The sequence below is a fragment of the Thermobia domestica genome, chromosome 16 (assembly GCF_964235325.1).
Source record: "Thermobia domestica chromosome 16, izTheDome1.hap1.1, whole genome shotgun sequence".
Lineage (NCBI taxonomy): Eukaryota > Metazoa > Arthropoda > Insecta > Zygentoma > Lepismatidae > Thermobia > Thermobia domestica.
Genome location: NC_137469.1, coordinates 33044244 through 33066986, shown reverse-complemented (window position 1 = coordinate 33066986; position 22743 = coordinate 33044244). Strand labels below are relative to the sequence as shown.

At 35.3% G+C, this 22743-nt stretch overlaps 1 protein-coding gene across 1 annotated transcript in view; it reads right to left on the bottom strand.

Annotated features, from left to right (window-relative positions):
• LOC145672978 (ATP-binding cassette sub-family G member 5) overlaps positions 1-22743 on the bottom strand; it is a 169201-nt gene that overhangs the window by 114898 nt on the left and 31560 nt on the right. The window contains exon 2 of the mRNA XM_081742259.1: positions 1268-1332. Coding sequence (XP_081598385.1) covers positions 1268-1321 — 54 coding nt within the window. The 5' untranslated portion in view covers positions 1322-1332. The remainder of the gene's footprint in view (positions 1-1267; positions 1333-22743) is intronic.

The window sequence follows — 22743 nt, the reverse complement described above, 5'->3', positions numbered from 1 at the left end:
TGACAGGAGAGAACCTAATCTCCAAGAGGAAATATATAACTACGGTTATAGTATTTTTGATATTTGCAGTTTATGTAAATCTTCAGTTAATTAAATATTCCCAGCCACTCTCCTTCAACATTTTTTTTTATTTATTGTGTTGGTGTCGTTAGGTAAATAGTAGCTTCGGCGCTGGCCACCTAGCACCTCACAATGGACCCTTGGTTCGGTCCCAGCTTCCGCCAAGTGAGCTTTGTGGTGGACAAACACGGTGTTCGTGGGTTTTCTCGGGATTCTCCCGTTTCCTTCCACTCTCTTTATTCCACCATTTCATTCGTTTCCCATCATCACCGTCTCCTTTAGTCTGGCCGGCATAACCGTTGGACGTAAAACTTTAAAAAAAAAAAAAAAATCATTTCATTTCATAACAGCTCATACCGAAAATGGAAATATAGCCTCGTTGTTGTAGGAATTGTTGTTTTGATTATAAATACGGTGAAGCTGTGAAATTAAAAATGCATTTACCGTAAATTAGCATATTTGTTTTAATTTACGATACCGTAATTTACCGTATTTACTGACATAATTTAGGCAACCAATAGTTGACATAAATTTACAAAGTAATGTTGATTTTTTTTGTGATCTTCTGATATTTTACATCAGTAAAATAATTAGTAATTTCAATTATACAGAATTTATTAAAAATTAGAAAATTCTTAAGAAGCTTCTTTAAAATAGGGGGTCGTCTTATATTAATGGTAAATACGATAAATAAAAATAAAAGTAATTCGGTTTGTCATCATCATAACTTGAGTGGCTCGTTAGATACTCGATTATTGGTAGAAATTTTGAATCCTCTGTTAACCCTTTAGGATACGCATCTTAAACAAAGTGCCATTATAAAAACCCAGGTCGAGGTAGGTGATAATCTAATAACAATGTTCAAAAATCTATTTCAAGCGCCTCAGTCGTTTTCCCCTGATAATGAAACAGACAACATAATCTGCCCCAACGAATATCTGGAAAATACGATCAGAATTATTTCTTTTTGTATAGGAGGCATCCATAATTCTAATTCATCCCTTCAATTCATAGATTGCTAATACCTCCTAAATTACAAGGTAGGAAATGACCATTCTACCATTCTCAACTCAACTAGAAAGCTCTTTTACGTAAATGAGATCAAACAAGATAATAATAATAATAATAATAATAATAATAATAATAATAATAATAATAATAATAATAATAATAATAATAATAATAATAATAATAATAAGCCACTTACCTGTCCAGTGTGGAAGACATTGGACAGATCTAAAATATAGTCACTGGTCATCATTTTGCCGGAACCTAAAAAGAGAAAAAGAAAAGAAGAGTTGAAATAAATAGAAAAATATTAAAAATATTTTTCTAGAAAAATATTAATTTAATATCGTTAGTGTTATCCAGATTTGGATATCGGAAATCGGTATAGATAAAATGTAGAAACTTGAACAAAATAACGAATATTGAAAAATGGAAAATATTGAGTATTAAAATATCAAAAAATCTTGAAATGTCGGAAACTATTACATATCAACAAGTATGGAATACCAAAATAAAAAAAAAAAAAACTTGAAAAATAATAAGATCGAAATATCGAAATTTATTGAAATATCGAAAACTATTAAACATAGAAAAGTATCGAATACCGAAATATCAAAACATATCATCATTATAGGTATTCAGTCATTATTGGCAGGTCATTTGCTGCAACTGAGAAGCTTCCATTCTCCACGGTCTTTGGCTCACCTCTTCGTTTTGATATCATCCATTAATTGTAGTCTGTTTCGCCCCTCCCTCTCTTTCCTGCGACCATACCCTCTAAAACGTCTCTCATGATAACGTTTCTTCTTATCCAATATCCCAACCACTTTCTCTTCCTCTTAACAATATCTAAAATTGTTCTTTCATCCCCCACCATTTCTAATACCTTCTCATTCGTTTTCTGCTCGATCCAGCTAATTCCCTCCATTCTTCTTCACACCCACATTTCGAAAGCTTCCAGTAGTTTCTCATCATTTTTTGCGAAATGTCTATGTTTCTGACGCATACAGTACAATACTTTATACAAAGCATTTTGTGGAGTCTTTTTCTCAGCTCTTTATTCAAGGTCCCACACAGGGCCGGATTTCCCAAAAGGCCCAGTAGGCCAGGGCCTATGGGCGCAAGCTCCAAGGGGGCGCACGGCCGAGAGAAAAATTTTAAAAAAATATCTAGAAATAAAAATAAATAGCCATAACTTTAATATTTTTTTTTAAAATCAGGCTAATAAAGCATTCTGATTTTGAAGTTCATTGGAACAAATCATTTTTAATACTAATACAATTTACTATTTGTACATACAAAATATCTAGTTTTACTTTAAAACAGTTTTTGTGTCACGTTATCAAAATACTTCATGTAAGCTGTGTTTCTGAGATTAAAACTATTTTATACTGTGTTACAGTTTTTTTTATTTATTTGCCCAAATGGCTAAATTGAACAAAACCAAAGTTATACGCCGATCTTTTGTTAATACATTAACGGTATTTTGTTAAGCCCAGAACCAAATAAATTCCTCAAAAGACTTGCAATGATAAAATTGCATCGTGGAGTGGTGTTTAAGCAATTAACATATAGGCCTGATGTAATTTTTTAATAAAGGTTTTTAGGAAAGTAACTTTAACCAGACTAGGGGGCGAAAAAATAATTGGGCCTAGGGGCGCCAAGATGCTAAATCCGGCCCTGGTCCCACAAAATAGTCTTTTCTTCCTCCTATTTTGAGGGATCTTGAATAAAAAATTATCTGAAAAAATGAATCATTGATAAAATCTGAAAAAAAAACTGAACATCTAAATATATATATATATATATATATATATATATATATATATATATATATATATATATATATATATATATATATATATATAAATGAATCATTTAATGACAAAATACTGAAAAATGTCGAAATATGTCTAGACTGTGCGGGAGAAACTATAATTCAGAAATTGGACAAAATGAGATGTCATTTGAGATCTATGTGTCATGCTTCACCTCCAGTTAACTTGGAACAAGTCAATTCCAAATGTGAGTTGAATAATCGCGTCTTGTTACTGTCAGTGTAAGTGATTCATACTTATGTTTGGTAAAATAAAAAATCGCCTCCTGAAAACCTGTGTTTTTTGACTTCTCCTGCGTAGTCTAGAATATTATATTTGGTCTAGGAATTAATTCGTGCGGTTGGTACGCACACATTGAAGCTGTAGTACAAACACAAAATACATAAATACCTTAAGAAAAATATTGTCCATCGCTAGCCACCACTTTCGCCCATCTGTCAGGCAATGTACGGATTCCGTGGCGAAAGAAGTCCTCATCCTTGGAAGCGATCCAGTCAGAGACCCATGTTTCGATATCTTCTGAAGAAGTAAACCGCTGTCCAATCAAATCGTTGTTCATGCAATCGAACAAGTAGTAGTCCGAAGGAGCAACGTCTGGTGAATACGGCGGGTGGGGTAAAACTTCCCATCCGACATTTTCTAAATAGGTTTTGACCGGTTTTGCGACATGTGGGCGAGCGTTATCATGTTGAACAATAAGTTTATCATGTCTGTTCTCCCATTCTGGTCGTGTTCTGGCCAGAGCTTGCTTCAAACGCATTAATTGTCGTCGATAACGTTCTCCATTCATAGTTTCACCCGGTTGCAGCAGCTCATAGTACAGCACACCTTTCATATCCCACCATATGCACAGCATAACCTTTGCACAGTGAATATCTCGTTTTGGTTGTGATGAACCTGGTTCACCTGGTTTCACCCAGGCCTTTTTTCGTTTAGGGTTCTCGTAATGGATCCACTTCTCATCACCCGTAATAATTAGATGCAGAAACCCCTTTCTGCTCTGTCGTTGAAGCAGCAATTCGCAAATGGTTTTTCGTCTTTCAACGTCTCTGTCTTTCAATTCATGTGGAACCCAATGTGACATCTTTTGAATCATTCCCATGGCTTTCAAGCGTTTGGAGACTGTTGTTTGATCAACGCCTAATGCTGCTGCAAGTTGTTCCTGCGTTTGACACGAATCCTGCTCGAGCAATGCTGTCAATTCTTCGTCTTGAAATGTTTTTGGCTGTCCAGCTCGCTCTTGGTCTGCCAAGCCGAAATCACCACTTCTAAACCGTGCAAACCACTTCTGACACGTTCGCTCAGCTAGAGCATGGTCACCATACACTTCCACCAAAATACGATGACTTTCAGTCGCACTTTTCTGCATGTTAAAGTAATGCAGCAGGACACCCCGCAAAAACACTTTATCAGGCACAAATTGCGCCATGTTCACTTAACTACAAACTGGTGTTGTTGACGCTTTAATCCACTGCCCTATACTACGAACGATACGCGATGACAGGGGTTTGCAACACATGTGTGGATACACGGAACTGTGGGACGCTCCATTCGTTGCGCCATCTCTTGTCCACCCGCACGAATTAATTCCTAGACCAAATATTAAATATCGAAATATTCATGGAAAAAATGAAATCTTTTAAGTTTTACATCCCACGGTTATGCCGGTTAAGCTAAAGGAGACGGTGATGATGAGAGATGAGTGAAATGGTGGAATGAAGAAAGTGGGAGGAAATGGAAGAACCCCGAGAAACCCCACGAGCACCGTGTTTGTCCACCACAAAGTCCACACGGCGTGAGCTGGGATCGAACCAGGGACGCCAAGCAGCGGAGGTGAACGCTCTACCATGAGCCACCGCGCCCACGAAATATTCATCGAGTTACTACATTAACCACTAGAGGTATTATTGGTGCCACAATCTTTTACAGTCTTTTTTTTTTAATCATACCGTTTATTGTTACGCAGATAAGTTGAATACAATATGATGAGAAGCACATTCAGTTTTTTATTCTTGTTGTAACAATGTTCGGAAACTTGTTTGTGGGTATTGTAATAACAGTGCAATAATTAAAAAAAACGGCAGACACGCAAGACATTGATTAATGATTGAAAATAATTATCATTATTCTCTGTCGCAATCTTTTTTGAGATTGTATTAGTTAATTCACTAACTAAACTGTTTCGTACTTTATGTATAAAATAATAGCGATCATTAACCGCTGATAATAGCATGGGACGACCCAATGTTGTTTTACACAACATATATGCTTTCTTCCTTTTCTTCTGAGACATTAGTCTTTCTTGGGAAATTATTTTATTAAGCTGAAGTTTAACTAAACAAAAGGAGATAACCGTGATCTTAATTATTACAACAGCCATAATGATATAAAGGCATGTTTAAGAATGTAATAAGCTCGATATTTTAACGTATGTATAGTATTCTGTAGATTTAAAATATGATTTCTTAAAAGTAATATCTCTGGTTCTGCAACCTATGAAAGATTCTACTGATTTCATAGCATACGATGATTAGTGTGGTGGTGCATGGTTAATGCATCGAATCTTGGCAATATTACTTCAATTTGCTTTCACGTTTTTTCTTTTCTTTTCTTTTCTTTTCTTTTCTTTTCTTTTCTTTCTTTCTTTTGTACAACCGGAACTTGTTCCTCAATTCAATGCCTTCCTAGCGCGTTGGCTCAGTGGTAGAGCGTTCACCTCTGCTGTGTAGGGTCCTGGTTCTAGGGATGCGCACGAGAGGAGATTTGTGGCTGTCTCGTCTCGAAAATGTGCTGTAAAAGTGATGCCTCGACTCGAAAAATGTATATTTCTCTATTGGAAGAGCCGTGTCTCGACTCGAATTTTGTCAGAAAAATCCTGTCTCGACTCGTCTCGTGCGCATCCCTACCTGGTTCGATCCCAGCTTGCGCCAAGTAGACTTTGTGATAGACAAACACCGTGTCCGTGGGTTTTCGGGGTTCTCCCGATTTTCCCCACTTTATTCATCTACCATTTCATTCATTTGTCATTATCACCGTCTCCTTTAGCCTAGCCGGCATAAGCGTGGGACGTAAAACTGAAAGATTTCATTTCATTTTGAAGACCTTCCTAAAAAAAAAAAAAGTCAGCTGTCTTTTGACTATTGGCTCATCTCCTATGTGGTCCACAATGATTCTCTGTCTAGTGTTACCATATGCCTGGTCTTAAAAAGAGAACATTTTTAGGTTTCACAAAAATATTTATATTGCCTTTTTTTTTTTTTTTTTTAAACCGAATACGCTATAAGGAAAATTAAACATTTGATTTTGTTTCTAGTTTAATGCTCCACGGTGATACCTTCTAGGCTAAAGGAGACGGAGGAAAATGAAACATAACCTAGAGCCTAGGAGGTGCCTAGAGCTAAATGGCACTTACCACGTTATTTTGGCTTAGCTGATGATATCAATGAGACAAGAGATGTGATAGAAAACGTATAATTTACACTAATTCTCTAACATTGTTAGGAATATTAAGTCTAGGAGACTCAGGAAGGCAGGTCATGTAGCCAGAATGAAAGAAGAACTTTCAGAATTTTAACTGGAAATCCAATCGGAGAAAACACCATTATGAAAAAAATTAAGAGCACATGTGAGGATAATATTAAGATGGATCTCGCAGAAATAGGAACACAAAGTAGAAACTGGATCCAATTGCCCAAGTCAATAATGAGCTTTTGTGAATGCGGCATTGAACCTTCGAGTTCCATTTGGCTAATATAGAGTTAGTTAATTGGTTCGCACTTCGAAATGTCAGTGAAGAGCTAATTAAAATGGACTAATCGACAGGTCGTAAATGGGTACAGTTGTTATTCAAAGCCAGTGCGCCAAATTTACTGAAGATAATAATTATTGAAATTTGTTTTGTTTATTCTGGTAAGCAAAGCTTCCGCATTTATTGGCAATGAAGAATTCTTGGATAGTCGAAAGAAACAGACTACAAATTAAAGCAGCGAAAAGTGAACTATGTATGAAACTAAACTATGATATGACACGTATGGAATTTTATCACTTTGTAACTAGTGAAAACTGACTTCTGAAGGCAGCAGCAGTAGATCTAGGATTGGGCCGCGATGGCTCAGTGATAGAACGTTCACCTCTGGAGCATGGTGTCCTTCGTTCGATCCCAGCTCGCGGCAAGTGAATTTTGTGGTTGAAAAACACCATGTAAATGGGTTTTTTGGATCCCATTTCCTCCCACTTTATTCATTCCACCATTTACTTCCTTTCTCATCATCAGTGTCTCCTTCAGCCTAGCCGGCATAATCGTGGGACGTAAAACTTAAAAATTTCATTTTCATTTCATTTTATATCTAGGATTGGTTGAATTGGAGTTTAGCATTCCTTTCAGCACCGAGGCTGTATGAGACATGGACATACAGCTTAATGTGGGATCCGAACCTCATGTCCTCCTACTGGGAATCGAATTAGGGTCTTACGCATCAAAGGCGCTTACGGTAACGACATAGCCATAAGGAAGTTCTCAATAAACCTAGGAATAGCAACAATAATATACGGTGCTATGTCTACAACAAAAATAGTGTTCAAGTATTGGGATATGTTAAGATTTTTTTTTTTTTTTTACTTTGCACATATTTAGATACATAACATACATGTCTATACGCAGACTTCATATTATTTAAACTGGTCATTTTTCTATTATATACTAGCTGAACTTGTGCTCTCTACACAGAGCACCATTCACATATGAGCATGAATCTCTTTGTCATTCCTCACAACATCTGTACATGTCCCCTTTACAGACACAAGTGAAAGATGTCTTGATAATAATCGGCAAGGGTATCACAAAGGAGAGATTTTTTCAATTATTTTTTCAATATCAATTATTTTTAAAATCTCGCACCGTTTGCAAGATTGAGCCTACTTCCGGTTGGAGTTTCTAATTCATGTATGATCAGTGTTTTCTTTCTTCTTGCATGCAGTATCTAATAAGCAAATACATTACATACACAACTAATTATAATGTCAGTGATTTATGGTGTTCATTGAGCAAAACACTCCAAACAATAAAGATTCATTTTAGACTGGAGAAATGATTATCATTCGTTTTCCATTACCATTTGGACATGAAACAAACGCCTAAGAAATATACAGCCACTGTATACAACTATGTTGTGTTGGAATGTATAACTCATAGAACATGATGCTTTACTTTTTAAAAATTTCAACACTTCTAATGTACCCCTAAACAATGTAATAAAGAAATAATAGCAAGTTATTTTAAATATTCAATTAGAACTAGACACTCTACACAAAATTTTGAATCGACCAGCGAAAACGGTACGTTTCTAGCACTCGTGGTTTTCAAGATCTCATTGTCGAAAGGATTGGAGACAAATATATAAACTTTTCTTTGGAGACAAACATATAAACCTAACATTTTAATATATAGATTATATGATATAAGGACCACATGATTTAAACTGTCGAACTTTCCTTTTAACAATTAGATTAATATGATTTGCCCTCCACTAGAATGATTTATACTACATAATAATAATAATAATAATAATAATAATAATAATAATAATAATAATAATAATAATAATAATAATAATAATAATAATAATAATAATAAGATGGCTAGTGCATTTCTACATCCATTACCTGCATGAAATTTCCCTACAAATTACTTTGGAATGGTGGCAACTCTACATTTCACATCAATTTTATGGGAGGTCAGAATTGCAATGATTCACAAGTTTGGAAAAATAATGAATTTCTATTAAAATGAAAGTGACTACGTTCGTGACTTAATAACTTTTGAACCACCCGACCGATCTCGATCAAATTTTGAACATAGATGCATTTCGAGACTAGGATGTTTTTTTTTATCATTTTACTTTGACAGTACATTGTATGGAGGGATACATATGTGATTGAAAATGACCGATATTAGTGTAGAATAGGAATGCGCACGAGACAGATTTGTGGCTGTCTCGTCTCGAAAATGTGCTGTAAAACTGATATCTCCACTCGAAAAATGTATATTTTTCTATTGGAAGAGCCGTGTCTCGACTCGAATTTTGTCAGGAAAATCCCGTCTCGACTCGTCTCGTGCGCATCCCTAGTATCAAAGTTTCCGTGGTCGCTGAGATGAACAGTGACATTTCCGATGCTGTTCAAATCTAAATTCAGCCCCCATTAGTACTCCTAAGAGGAAGATGGTGACTCTCCGTGCGAAGAGTGAGCATTCTGCTAGTACATAATTATAAGAAAGAAAGAAAAATCGCAATGGAACTGGAAAAAATGAAAGTAGCTTTTTCTACACTCTAAATAATAATAATAATAATAATAATAATAATAATAATAATAATAATAATAATAATAATAATAATAATAATAATAATATTATTATTATTATTATTAATAATAATAATTATAATAATAATAATAAACCATTTCATTATTTAGTCACTAAATAAGTACAAGCAATATTGAATCCGTACAGTGTAGAAGTCTACCGTAGCTACATAGGTTGAAAAAATTAAATCTTTGAGTTTTACGTCCCACGATTATGCCGGTTAGGCTAAAGGAGACGGTGATGATGAGTAATGAATGAAATGGTGGAATGAAGAAAGTGGGAGGAAACGGGAGAACCCCAAAGAAACAAACGCACACGGTGTTTGTCCACCACTACAAAGGTTGAAACTAAAGTTGTAATATTTCCTCAAACTGTTCTATCCATTTCTAAATTAATGACAAAATAAATTTATTGAAGGCATGGGTGTCCCTGGCGGGGGAGACGAGGGGGACGCATCCCTCCAATATTTTGAAGTAAAAAATGTTCAATATTCTATCCTAATTTAATTTATTTACTAATGACAGAATAACACTAAATAATAATAATAATTATATTTATTTGGAATATAATATTCAGACTATGAAACGATTATAACAGAGTTCTTAATATGTCTCAAGGGAGTCCGTGAAGGTAAGCAAAAAGGTAACAAATGGAATCAAAGATAATAAACAGGTTGGGCTAAGTACTGCTATTTAAATCTCTTTCTTTAATGTCCTCCGCCCCCAAATTTTACATGCCAGAGACGCCAGTGATTGAAGATATCAATTTTCGCTGAAGACTGCACTTGGCGTCCACTGATCATAATAATACGTAGCACGAATTAATTGCGTGTCCTATACAATCAACCAATTTGATCTCACGTCTCTTCTGTCCGAACAGACACTTAGCAAATCGGTCATCCAGCAAAATCTTTCTATTAGTATGTTTATCTTTAAAACGAAGTGTTGTATATTTACTTTAGCGAGAAAGAAGGTTGGTAGAAAGGAGTGGCTTTTCAGAGACAAGATGATGACAGACGAGAGAGAGAGAGAGAACGCTGGCAGAGAACAATACAGTTTCCTTTTGTCTCAGGTTACAGGAAATATCTTAAAAAGAACAGAAAGCGAAGTGAAAAGTCATTTGGGAAGAGAAAAAGGGGGGACGGCAGGGGAAAGAAACAAAAAGGAATTTCTCTCTCACTATATGCCACGTGTGTATGATCTTCTAAAAATCGGATTAGTTACAACAGAAGATGCGCATAATGAGATACACACACATAAACATACAAAAGTTAAGTAAGAAAAGAATGCGAATGTTACGTAGGTGCGATATCTCAACGTTGAACAATGAAAAAAAAAATCTGTAGACAATGAAGATTCTCCAGCCGCTTGAGTAGGAAGCATTGTGACCTTATAACGGACTTCTTCATCAATTGTATTCTTCCCTTTATTTTAATTTTCCAGTTTCTTCTCTATCGTACAGAACAAAAAGTACATTTTTTTCTTTTCCCTTTTCACTTCGCTTCCTAATTCTCAGAAACTCTTTTGCCCTACAATGTCGCTTTTTATAAGAAACATTATAACTGTTACCTTATCGGCTGTTTTTCAGTACGAAAGTTCCGTTTTTGCTCTTTTCTTTATTTCCTTATTCAATATATATATAAAGAAAATTTACAGTATTTCTACCAAAATGCAATTCACCTTCCGCCTACATCTGCTAAAATAGTCTTCCAAAGATTATAATTATACTCAATGGCGGCTCATGAGGGAAATCGTATCAGTAGGATTACATACGTCAGCATTAATGCTGACATGTCCACAATTTGAGAGCAAAAATTTCCGAACATATTGTCACATTATTTTGTAAAAGTATTCTCATATGTAAATATTTAAATGGTTAACTGTGATTATATACGAGGATGAATTGGAAAGTTTGTGGCCTGACTAGGAAGGAAGCTATTATTTTATGTGTGTACACATTAGCTGCTTAGCTATATCCGTTGGTAATTACTGTGTAAAATTTCATTTCTCTATTGCTTCAGGTGAGGAGTTTATAAGGCGCTAAGTTGGCGGAAGTGATGCAAATTTGTGACATGAAGAAAATTGAGCATCGAGCTGTCATTAAGTACCTGCATAAAAAGAGCTTAACACCACAGGAAATTCATAATTTTCTTCGGATGCAGAGGTGAAAAGTGTTGTATTAGGATATTTCGCAGGGATTGAGGAATCATATTTTTAAAAGTGGTATAGAAACGTTACCGGAGAGGTGGCGTAAATATATCTCGGTCGAGGGAGGTTACGTAGAAAATATAAAACAATTCATCCAAATATTTTCTAATTTTGTAGGTCAGGCCAATCCACCCACGTATATATATTTTCGTAGGTAAGGAAAACAGTACATTCTAGATAGTTAATGTTTATACAGGGTGACCCAAAAATAGGTATACAGTCCTGTATTCATCGGCTCATGACATTTTATATCGTTTACTTATTGTTATCCATACAGGTTAACTTATTTTCTTTATTACTTGTTCTTAATTTCTTTTTCACTTATGCCTTAAGCTCGGAACAAACCGAAGCAAATAAATTCATTTTCTTAATAAATTAAAATGTCATACTTCATCGACGCAGGTCTGTATTCCAACTATTGGGGCCATTCTGTACAGTATAACAAACTAGTTCCGCATTTTGACATTTCAGAATATGGACACTAGTGTTGTCCACGAGTCAAGATGAGATGAGACATCCTCGTTGCGTTAAATTTGTACAAGTCTCGTCTCGTCACATTTCCTAAATTTATGTCTTGTTTTTTTTCTTAATTTTATCTTCCCTCCACGTTACGAGAAGTCAACAAAAAGAGTGATATATATAACGACATTTAAACCATATTTATTGTTGGAGTATATAGCGTAATGACTTCAGTAACTTAAACTTTGATAAAATGCTCTTCATTATGTTCGTACAATTACTTTATCAATATATAATGAAGTCCGCCTTTGTTTGAAGTACATGTAGATTCTTATTGCTCCTTATGCACTCCTTGTTTTATAAATAAATATTTAAAAAAATAATCTTCTCAGACATCAGACATCTTTAAATCAGTCAAGAGCAAGCAAAAGTAGCGCAAACTACAAATAGAAATAAGCTAAGTGGTTCATACTAGCTTTGATTTCTTAAATAATTTAAACTAGAAACACAATTCACTGAACAAAACAATTTATTTAAGAATAATAAATGCGTAACAGTTTCGCCAACTAACTGAACATATTGGCTTCATCAGACACTGTCAAGTCATCAGACATCTTCATCAGACACTGTCAAGTCATCAGACATCTTCATCAGACACTGTCAAGTCTTCAGACATCTTCATCAGACACTGTCAAGTCATCAGACATCTTCATCAGACACTGTTAAGTCATCAGACACTATTGACAGTGTCTGATGAAGCCAATATGTTCAGTTAGTTGGCGAAACTGTTACGCATTTATTATTTTTAAATAAACGTTGCTTTGCTCAGTGAATTGTGTTTCTAGTTTAAGATATAAACTACATTTGTAATAACAAATATTACGAATATTGTACCAAAGACGCGTTAAATTAAATATGACACAAACACAAAATGCTTATTGGGTAAACACTGTGGCTCTATTGTTATTATTATTATTATTATTATTATTATTAATAATAATAATAATAATAATAATAATAATAATAATAATAATAATAATAATAATAATGCATTATAAAGGTATAAAGAAATTTGCTGAAAAAATAAGTTGGTATTATTATTATTATTATTATTATTATTATTATTATTATTATTATTATTATTATTATTATTATTATTATTATTATTATTGGGGCCGCGGTGGCTGTGATAGAGCGTTCACCTCTGGTGCATGGGGTTCCGGGTTCGATCCCAGCCATCGCCAAATGAACCTTGTGGTGGACAAACACCGTGTGCGTGGGTTTTCTCAGGGTTCTTCCGTTTCCTTCCACTTTCTTCATTCCACCATTTCATTCATTTCTCATCATCACCGTCTCCTTTAGCCTAGCCGGCCTAATCGTGCGAAGTAAAACTCAAAGATTTCATTATTATTATTATTATTATTATTATTATTATTATTATTATTATTATTATTATTATTATTATTATTATTATTATTATTGCTGAATCTAAAATCGCAAAAATGGACGGACCAACGAGCTGCGATAATGAAGGGGCAGTGAAAATACAAGGGAGGGGGTCAGCTAAAAGAGTTGGGAACCATTGCTCTATATGAACTTTCTAATGTTTTACCTATAACACGTTTCTTTTTAACCTTATACCAGGCACATAACCAGGATACTAAGGCAAAAGCAGCTGAAATTATTTTTGGAGGTGTTAATTTCAGTTGACCTTCATTCATAATAGTAAACAACTAAAATTTTTCATGGTAGAGGGTCTAAAGATGGTTATAAGGGCTCAGCCCCCTGATGGCCACCCTAGCTATGGGCCTCTTCAAACACATAATTGAATTAATGGATTTGAAAAATCCTTGCCAATAATCAACCATTTTAAATGCATTATTTGTCACGATTATCGTGGATTCAATTATTGAGGATTTTTTCTCGTAATGATAAACGCGATAATTGACGCATTTCTATCACACACAGAAATATTAGCAGTGATTTATTGATTTACAAAAATAAAAAAAAAAAGTTTGGAAGGAGGAAAAGAAACAAAATGGACGGCCACCTTTAGATATTATACCATATAGTTATGAGTCAATAGCTATTCGAGATAGGACTCCTTAAAATATAAAGATACAAAGCAAAAAAGTGCGATCGGTTGACTTCGTCAGGGTACGGTTAGAAACATCATATATTTCGCATCACTGCTCCCGTTTTCTCACGTTAAAACCCAGCTGGTTGCCTAAGCTTATAATATAAGCTTGGGTAATATAGTTCTGATCTTTGTATTTTATTTCTTACGTATTGTGTAAAGATGTTAAGCAAACTTATTAAATTGTATGAAAAAAAAAATTAATTACAGTAAACCACAATAACTTCGATTACTGCAAACAATGTGATATTAAAACGATTTATATTTAAGTAAGGTTTAAAGATTAGTTACTGAAGCACATTTACAAATAATGAAAATGGATATTAAATAACTTTATAGGATTCATTTCATATATGAACTAAAGTAATGTTTCTCAAACTTTTTTGCAACTGGGAACCACTTTTATTAGTCAATATTTTCTACGAATTACATTATTCTTTTTCTCTTCGAAATAAAATTTAACATTAAAAAAAAAAAAAAAAAAGATTTGAGCATACGTTGATACCAGCAAAGTCTCCCACAAAGGGCAGGGTGCAACCCCGACAAATGTCAGGATTGTGACAAAAAAAAAAAAAAAACAATAAAATAAAAAAATAAAAAAATAAAAAATAAAAAAATAAAAAAATAAAGTTCTCTTCATTTAAATGTCATTTTTCATGTTTGAAATTCCAAACACCCACCCACAAATTAATTGTAAGCTAACTTTTCTAGAGATTAAATTAAACAAAATTAGACTTAAAAAATACGTTTTAGGTAAATTTTATTTAACAGGTGAGGTTAGGTTAGGATTTAGATTTCTGGGCTTTCGGCATCTAAGGCCATTTAGCCCTTCACGTTTTGAGGGATGACGTCCGTCAGCGAGCACACTATCCGGGGAAAGGGAAGGAACAAAGGATGGGGGAAGGAAGGAAGCGGTCTGGGACCTATAAGTTAGGTAGAATACGGCATTTGCCTGGTGTAAATTAGGAAAACCCAGGAAAACCTCATTCAGGGTGGCTGGCCTGAAAAAGCGTTTTACACTTTTTCGACCGAGTGACCGCACCGGGAATCGAACCCCGGACGCTCTATTTAACAGGTGACAACGTGCTGGTGACTGAGACCAAATCAGCTCTGCAAGAGAAATTAGATGCTTAGAGGGGAGCATTGGAGAGCAAAGAGCTTACAATCAGTAGAACTAAGACAGAATATGTACACTCATGTCCAACAGGATTGTCGCATATCTATAACTGTCTTCTTGTAAGAATATAATTCGATAATGATTTTCCAGGGTACTTTTAATACTGATACTATGGGCATAATCGGGAAATGTATATTTGTGGTAAATTTTATAGGAAAAGAATTATAAATACGAAAATTTGAATGAGTAAAACAAAATGTCGCTAAATGGACATGAATCTTTTTTGTTCTTATTTGCTGCTCTTTTGACACGAAATTTACCACTTTCTACATGTCTTTGCCGATCATACACAGACTAACATTATAAGAAATACCGGGCGAATTCGTTATCAAATTAATTATATTCCTACAACAACATATTTATAGACATGCGAAAATAATTTTGGATATGAGTGTATATTGTCCTTTCACTAAAAATGTAATAGAGAATACAAAAATACACCTTGATGAAAAAAAGATATGGTAAGGACGAAGAAATTCAAGTCCTTGGAATCAATTCTACAGGAAAATACAGGAATAGAATAAAGAGTAAACAGCAGAATTCACGGTGGGGTGCTGACTGCCACGGGTGCTGACTGCCACAGCCAATTATTGGTGCTGATTGCCACGACTGGCGCTGATTACCAATATCAAGGTGCTGACTGCCACGAACCTGAGAGAAAGTTGCTAGACGTAACCTTACCGGACGCCAAGAAGCATGAAAGAAACTAGATGAACCTTAGGATCGTGTTGTTCAGACCAACACCTAACAAAGGTAAGCAGGTACACTCGTAAGGTATGTACACTCATGTCCAAAATTATTGTCGCATGACTATAAATATGTTGTTCTAGTAATATAATTTGATAACGAATTCGACCGGTATTTCTTAAAATGTTAGTATGTGTATAATCGGCAAAGACAAGTATGTGGCAAATTTCATGTCAAAAGAGTACTAAATAAGAACAATAAAACGAAAATAAATTTTTCTTGTCCATTAGTTACATTTTATTTTACTCATTCTGATTATACGCATATCAGTATTGAAAGTACTCTGCAAAATTATCAAATTATATTCTTACAAGAAGACAGTTATAGATATGCGACAATAATTTTGGACATGAGTGTACTTCAGTTTTGTCAGGGAGCGGTGCGTACAAAATTGGTACGATTTATGTATTCTCACATGAACTCCCTATGTCAGCATGAACTGTGTACAGCTGCGCAAATTGTTTCGAGCAGCTCTTGAAAGTTCCATAAAAAAAGCACTGCTGACTGTCCCTCACAAGGCAAGTTCAGGATAAAGCACTTGCCTGCAGAGATACTAAGCATGCCATTTAAAGTCCCAATTTATGCTGATTACAAGCTAATAAAATTACTGTACGGTTGAGAACGGTTCGAGATATTCAACTTGGAAGTTTATATGAGAAAATGAGGATATACGCATTTATACGCGTTAAGTATAACATAATTAGTAACGAATATTGACATACGAATTGAAAGCTATCGGAAGTAACAGAAAAAAAGTGTTTCGCAATAACTAACGGGTTTGTTAGATACAATTAGTCATTACATTGTTCACAATAATCATAGGTTAGAGATGAAAATTGATCACTGTTATTCTTCTGTTTTATGAAGAAATGACGCAGGCAAAAGACTCCCTTGCACCATGAACATTTTATATGTGCAATTGCGTTGCATCCGTCAAGGGAACAGTTCGCAGAACCAAAGCAAAAAGCAAATTCGACAAGTGATTCAAAAGTTATAGGCCTATAATTTGTTCGTAACCTGCCTTGTAGAACGCATACTGAAACAATCCAATGTATAGCGGTGATCGGAAGTGATTTGTATGGACACGAACTTTATTTGATTGTTTCGTTGGTACAATATAGCGTCCAGATGAAAAAGTTTCATACTATGTAGAAATCTCCTGCCATAATCTTTGATTGATCGGAATCAAAACACATCAAATGGTTGCACAAATAGTGTGCAATTCTTTGGTATCTTCTCAATCATTAGGTCTTTTCCATTCGTCATGCAACTTGTAATGGACAATTTGTCTGTGAATGGACCCCAGTGATCAAGCAATAGCAAGTTCAAACCATCAGGCTTCGCCATGGGAGAGAATACTTAACGCATTGAAACGTGCATCCACTTATTTTCTCATATAAATTTCTAAGCTGACTATCTCGAACAGTTCTCAACGTACATGAGTTTTATTATCTGTTGTAATCAGCATGAATTGGTCCTTCAAATGACATGCTTATCCCTTTAGGGATCCTATGGTACAATTTTGTACCATATGGTTTCAGACCTTCCTGCGTCCAGACATAGGAGGTGATGACCATCGGCGCAAATATGTCTTCAACATTGGGGGGGACGGGTAAGACCGTTACCATATTATATATAAGCCCCGAAATAAATTTGTTAGTTTTTCGCATTCCAAGTACAACAATAATCCTTCTTACCATTTCTAGGAATGTCATTGACATGCCATTTTCTTATGCTCTTTGTTCAGAAATAATACTGTATTTGTCAAATTTCATTCCATGTAAGAACTGTGTCCTTTTGTTCTTTTTTTTTCGTCCTTTCTACTTTTTTTGTTTCTTTTTCTTGACGTTACTTTCTTTCATTTCGCCCATCATACTTTATCGACCGTTGTTAGTTGTGATTCAAGTCGGCAGTCGGCAGTACGTAAAACCAAAAATAAGAGGAGTTGATAAGAGAAACTGGTGTTCCACACCAACTTGCGAGGATATCAACATGACAGGACTTTAGCTATTATAACAAAGAGAAATTATATCGTTTAGTTATTTTTAAAAGAAGAAAATATTTGAATTAAAGAACATCAAAACGGGTGAATAATTAGCCCGGGAAATTAGGAAGGCGAAGAGAATGCTTCCTTTATCTTGTAGATCCTATGAATAGAATAAAGGGTTAGATTCACGCCTAAATTTTTGTATCATATCATATAGGATTTATCGGTCTGCAATTCTTGCCATTACAACTTCAATTTATGCATAAATTAAAATATATTTAATTCTCAAACTCAGAGGGGGCAAGTGCCCACTTCCTTCATTGTGTTGGGCATAGCATCTCGAAACAAAATCCTAAATACGCCTTATTCTAGACAAGGGAGATGAAACTCATATTACGGTAGATGAATCTGATCAACTGTTGTAGAGTATAATATATATTTGGAGATGTAGATGAAGTAGTAGCACATATCAGTATTACAAGTCACTGCCGTGAACACATTCTGAAATCTGAATACATGCATATTTATAATTGGTATGATTCTAATTAGGCATCTACAAAGATCTACGTTAAAATTGTTTTATAATAATATAAATAATGACTTCCCCAAAACTGTGAAGAAAGAATATCAATTACGTATGACACAACAATACTCTTTGAGCAAAATGATGATAATCTCAATAACATTACAGGAATGACGCATGTCATATACTCTTTAGTTAACAGATGTAACCTTAAGATTATGGAAAAAAATATTCCAGCAATTGAATTCTTTTCTTTGCTTACGAAGCATCCTCTCTCAAAAGAAAAATTGGTACACGCGGAAATACGTAGGAACAAACCATGGTTCGAACTAGCAGGGAAGAGAAAACAAGCAAAATTACGTTGGCTCCAAAATCCGAATGAAATAACTACACAAAATTTCGTAGACAACAGGCGGTAAACTTCCAAAACTTTTCGAACAAAGAAACGCGATATTTGAAAGCTAAAATTTAGGAACTTGAAGATAAAAGTAAAGATAAAAACATTTGGGACATGTATAAAGGGATCAACGAATTTAAGGAAAGCTATCAACCTCGTGCTCATATTAAAGAAAGCTGATGGAACAGTTTTCACTGATACAGATAGCATTTTAAATAGATGGAAAGATTTCCTTGACGATTTGCTTAATACGCAGCCAAAAACTAATGTGCTTGGAGAAAGGGAGATACACAACGCAGAACCGTATATTCCAGAACCCAACCGAATAGAAGTAGAAATCGCTATAAAGAAAATAAAGAAACACAAATCTTCGGGTGTAAACGAAATTCCGGCTGAGTTAATTTTAGCTGGAGGCGAAAAATTGTGGAACAAGATACACAAACTCATTGTCCTTCTCTACAACAAGGAAGAATTGCCACAAGACTGGAAAGAATCATTGATCCAATCCACAAGAAAGGCGACAAAACTGGCTGTAATATCGAGGCATCTCTCTTCTGTCAACATCTTATAAAAGCCTTTCAAACATTCTATTAGCAAGATTGACCCCATACGCAGATGAAATTATTGGAGATTATCAGTGTGGATTTAGACGAAATCGATCAACTATCGACCAAATATTTACCATTCGCCAAATACTCGAAAAGAAGTGAAAATACAGTAGCCCGGTACATCAACTATTTATTGATTTTAGAAAGGCTTACGACTTGGTTAGGAGAGAAATATTGTTTAACGGGGTTCTTACAGAATTTGGAATACCGAAAAAGCTAATTAGATCAATTAAAGCGTGTTTAAATGAATCCCAAAGTAAAGTCCGGGTAGAAAAATTTTTGGCCACGAGCTTTCACGTCGAGAATGGCCTGAAACAAGGAGATGCGTTGTCGCCATTATTATTAAACTTTGTTCTGGAATACGCTATAAGGAAAATCAAAGATAGCAACCAGGGCATAGAGCTGAACGGTGTGCACCAGGTTATGCGTACGCTGATGAGGTAAATTTAATAGATGATAGGAGAACAATAGAAAGAAATGCAAAGGTCTTATTAAACGCTTGCAGGGACAAGGGTTTAGAAGTAAATGCAGATAAAACTAAATACGTCGAAGTGCATCGGGACCGTAATACGGCAAATTATGAATGCGTTAAAATATTAAATAATACTTTTGATAAAGTTGATACTTTCAAATATCTAGGATCAATATTAACAGACAAAAATCCTATTCACGAAGAACTTAAATGTCGACTAAAAACAGGGAATTCGTGTTATTATTCAGTTCAAAATCTCTCGTCGTCGTTAATTCTGTCGAGGAATTTGAAGCTTAAAATATATAAAACGATAATCATACCTGTTGTTCTGTATGGTTGCGAAACATGGTCGCTTACTCTGAGGGAAGAACATAGACTGAAAGTATTTGAGAACAAGATGCTCAGACGAATATTCGGACCCAAGAGGAACGGGAAATGGGAATGGCGGAAACTTCATAACGAGGAACTACTTAAATTATACGGCTTATCAAACATTGTTATGGTCATCAAGTCTAGGAGGCTTAGGTGGGCAGGACATATAGCCAGGATGGAAGAAAGTAGGAACGGTTTCAAAGTGTTAGCGGTAAGACCAATCGGAAAACGATAATTAGGAAGACCTATGCGCAGATGGGAGGACAATATTAAGATGGTTCTCGCAAAAATAGGAATACAAAATAAAAACTGGATCAAATTGACTAAGGATAGAAGTAAGGATAGAAGTCAGTGGAGAGCTTTTATGAACTTCCGGGTTCCATACGCTATAGAGTTAGTTAGCTTACAAAGCATGAGTAGATGCCTAGGCTGATACTACAAATAGATTAAATGCGCATTTACTGAAAAGATATTGTCCTACTGACATTAGATAGTTTATATACTCATCGTGTGCTAGGGCCTAGGGGAGAGGAGGAGATAAGATTTCATATTAGGTTACGTCACGCACAGTCGCACGCCTTCATTTTCATTAAAAACGGAAAAGCCAAGAGAAACAAATTTCATCTCACTTTGCTTTGTGGCAGTCGGACACAAATAATCACACTTATCTGGAAAAAGCACTTTTCAAACCGGATTATTGGGAGAGCCTCCAGTTCCAATGTTGTCCATGTCTCCCCATTTCCCCGAAATTTGTGCCCGTACCTACAGCTGAGACAACTTTCCAGCATGAGGAGAAGGGCATATCCTCTCCTCTGGCATTTATTGCAATTTGTGCTCAAGTAGCGGAAGTGGAATTAATACATATTGATGAGACTACTAAACGCAGTACAGCATGAAGTAAAGTTTGAAATACGATTCTTTTTTTAAAAAATGGAAAAGCCAAGAGAAATCAATTTCATCTTACATTCCTTTGTGGCAGTCGGACACAAATCATCAAGCTTATCCCAAAAAGTACTTTTTAAGTCAGATTATTGGGGGGACTGTCCCCCCAGGTCCAACATTGGGGGGACATGTCCCCCTCGTCCCCCCGGGATTTGCGCCAGTGGTGATGACGTCATAAGTCAAAAATTTATTTTCTCATTTTCTAAGCCTATGTTCAATATTTTTTGGCGCACTTATTTTTCCACGTAGAAGATTGAAATTTTGCACAAACATTCAGTCCACCGAGTAATATTTACCAGATTTTTTGTTCCGATGTCAGTGCTAAAACAGGGGGGGAACCAGAGGGGCAATGGGGCGAAAAAAAGGGATATTTTTACCCCCAAAATCCCGTTTCTCGTCATTTTCCCGCTTCACATACATGATGGGGACATGTGAGTCATACCGTCTGAAAGGCAGTTCCATTCTGAAGAGAATGACGGTCGAATCATTGTCCTAGGGTAATTAGGGACGTCTCAAGGATTTTTTGAAAAATATACTTCTATATAGGGAAAAATGGGACGGGGTGGGTACATGTTTTTTGGCGGGCTTACTTTTGCACCTAGAAGATTGAAATTGTGCACAAACATTAATCCTATCTAGTAGTTTTTATCAGATTTTTTTCAGATCTCTGCGTTAAAACAGGGGGGTCCAGAGGGGAAAAAACTGAAAAAAGGGATTTTTAGAACAAAAAATTCCGTTTTTCAGGATTTTCCCGCCTCACATACATGATGGAGACACGTGAGTCATACCGTCTGAAAGGCAGTTCCATTCTGAACAGAATGACGTTCGAATTATCATTCTAGGGTAATTAGGGACGTCTCAGTGAATTTTTTTCAAAATATACTTCTGTATAGGGTAACATGGGAAAATTCTGAATTTTTTTTCTGGCGGGCTTATTTTTGCACCTAGAAGATTGAAATTGTGCACAAACATTCAGTCCACCGAGTAGTATTTAACAGATTTTCTTTCAAATTACTGCGTTAAAACAGGGGGGTCCAGAGGGGCTAAACTTTGAAAAAAGAGAAATTTAGACCAAAAAAATCACTTTTTTCTGCGATTTCCCGCCTTAGATACATGATGGAGACATGTGAATGGCACCACCTGAAAGGCAGTTCTATTCAGAAGAGAATATGGGCGACACATGACTCTTGGGTAATTAGGGATGTCTCAGGAATTTTTTCCCTGAGATCATAGTGTTTTGTGGTAATTTGGGGCATGGTGGGAAATTTTGATAAAATTTCTCCCTCCCTTACTATTCAAGATAGAAACTTGAAATTTGGCACACACATTCAGTATACCAAGTACTATTTCTCAGATTTTTTATAGATGGCTACGTTGACACAGGGGGGGATCCAGGGGGGCCAAAGTTCGAGAAAAAAATTCCCTCCGAAACTTTCACTTTGACATTTTTT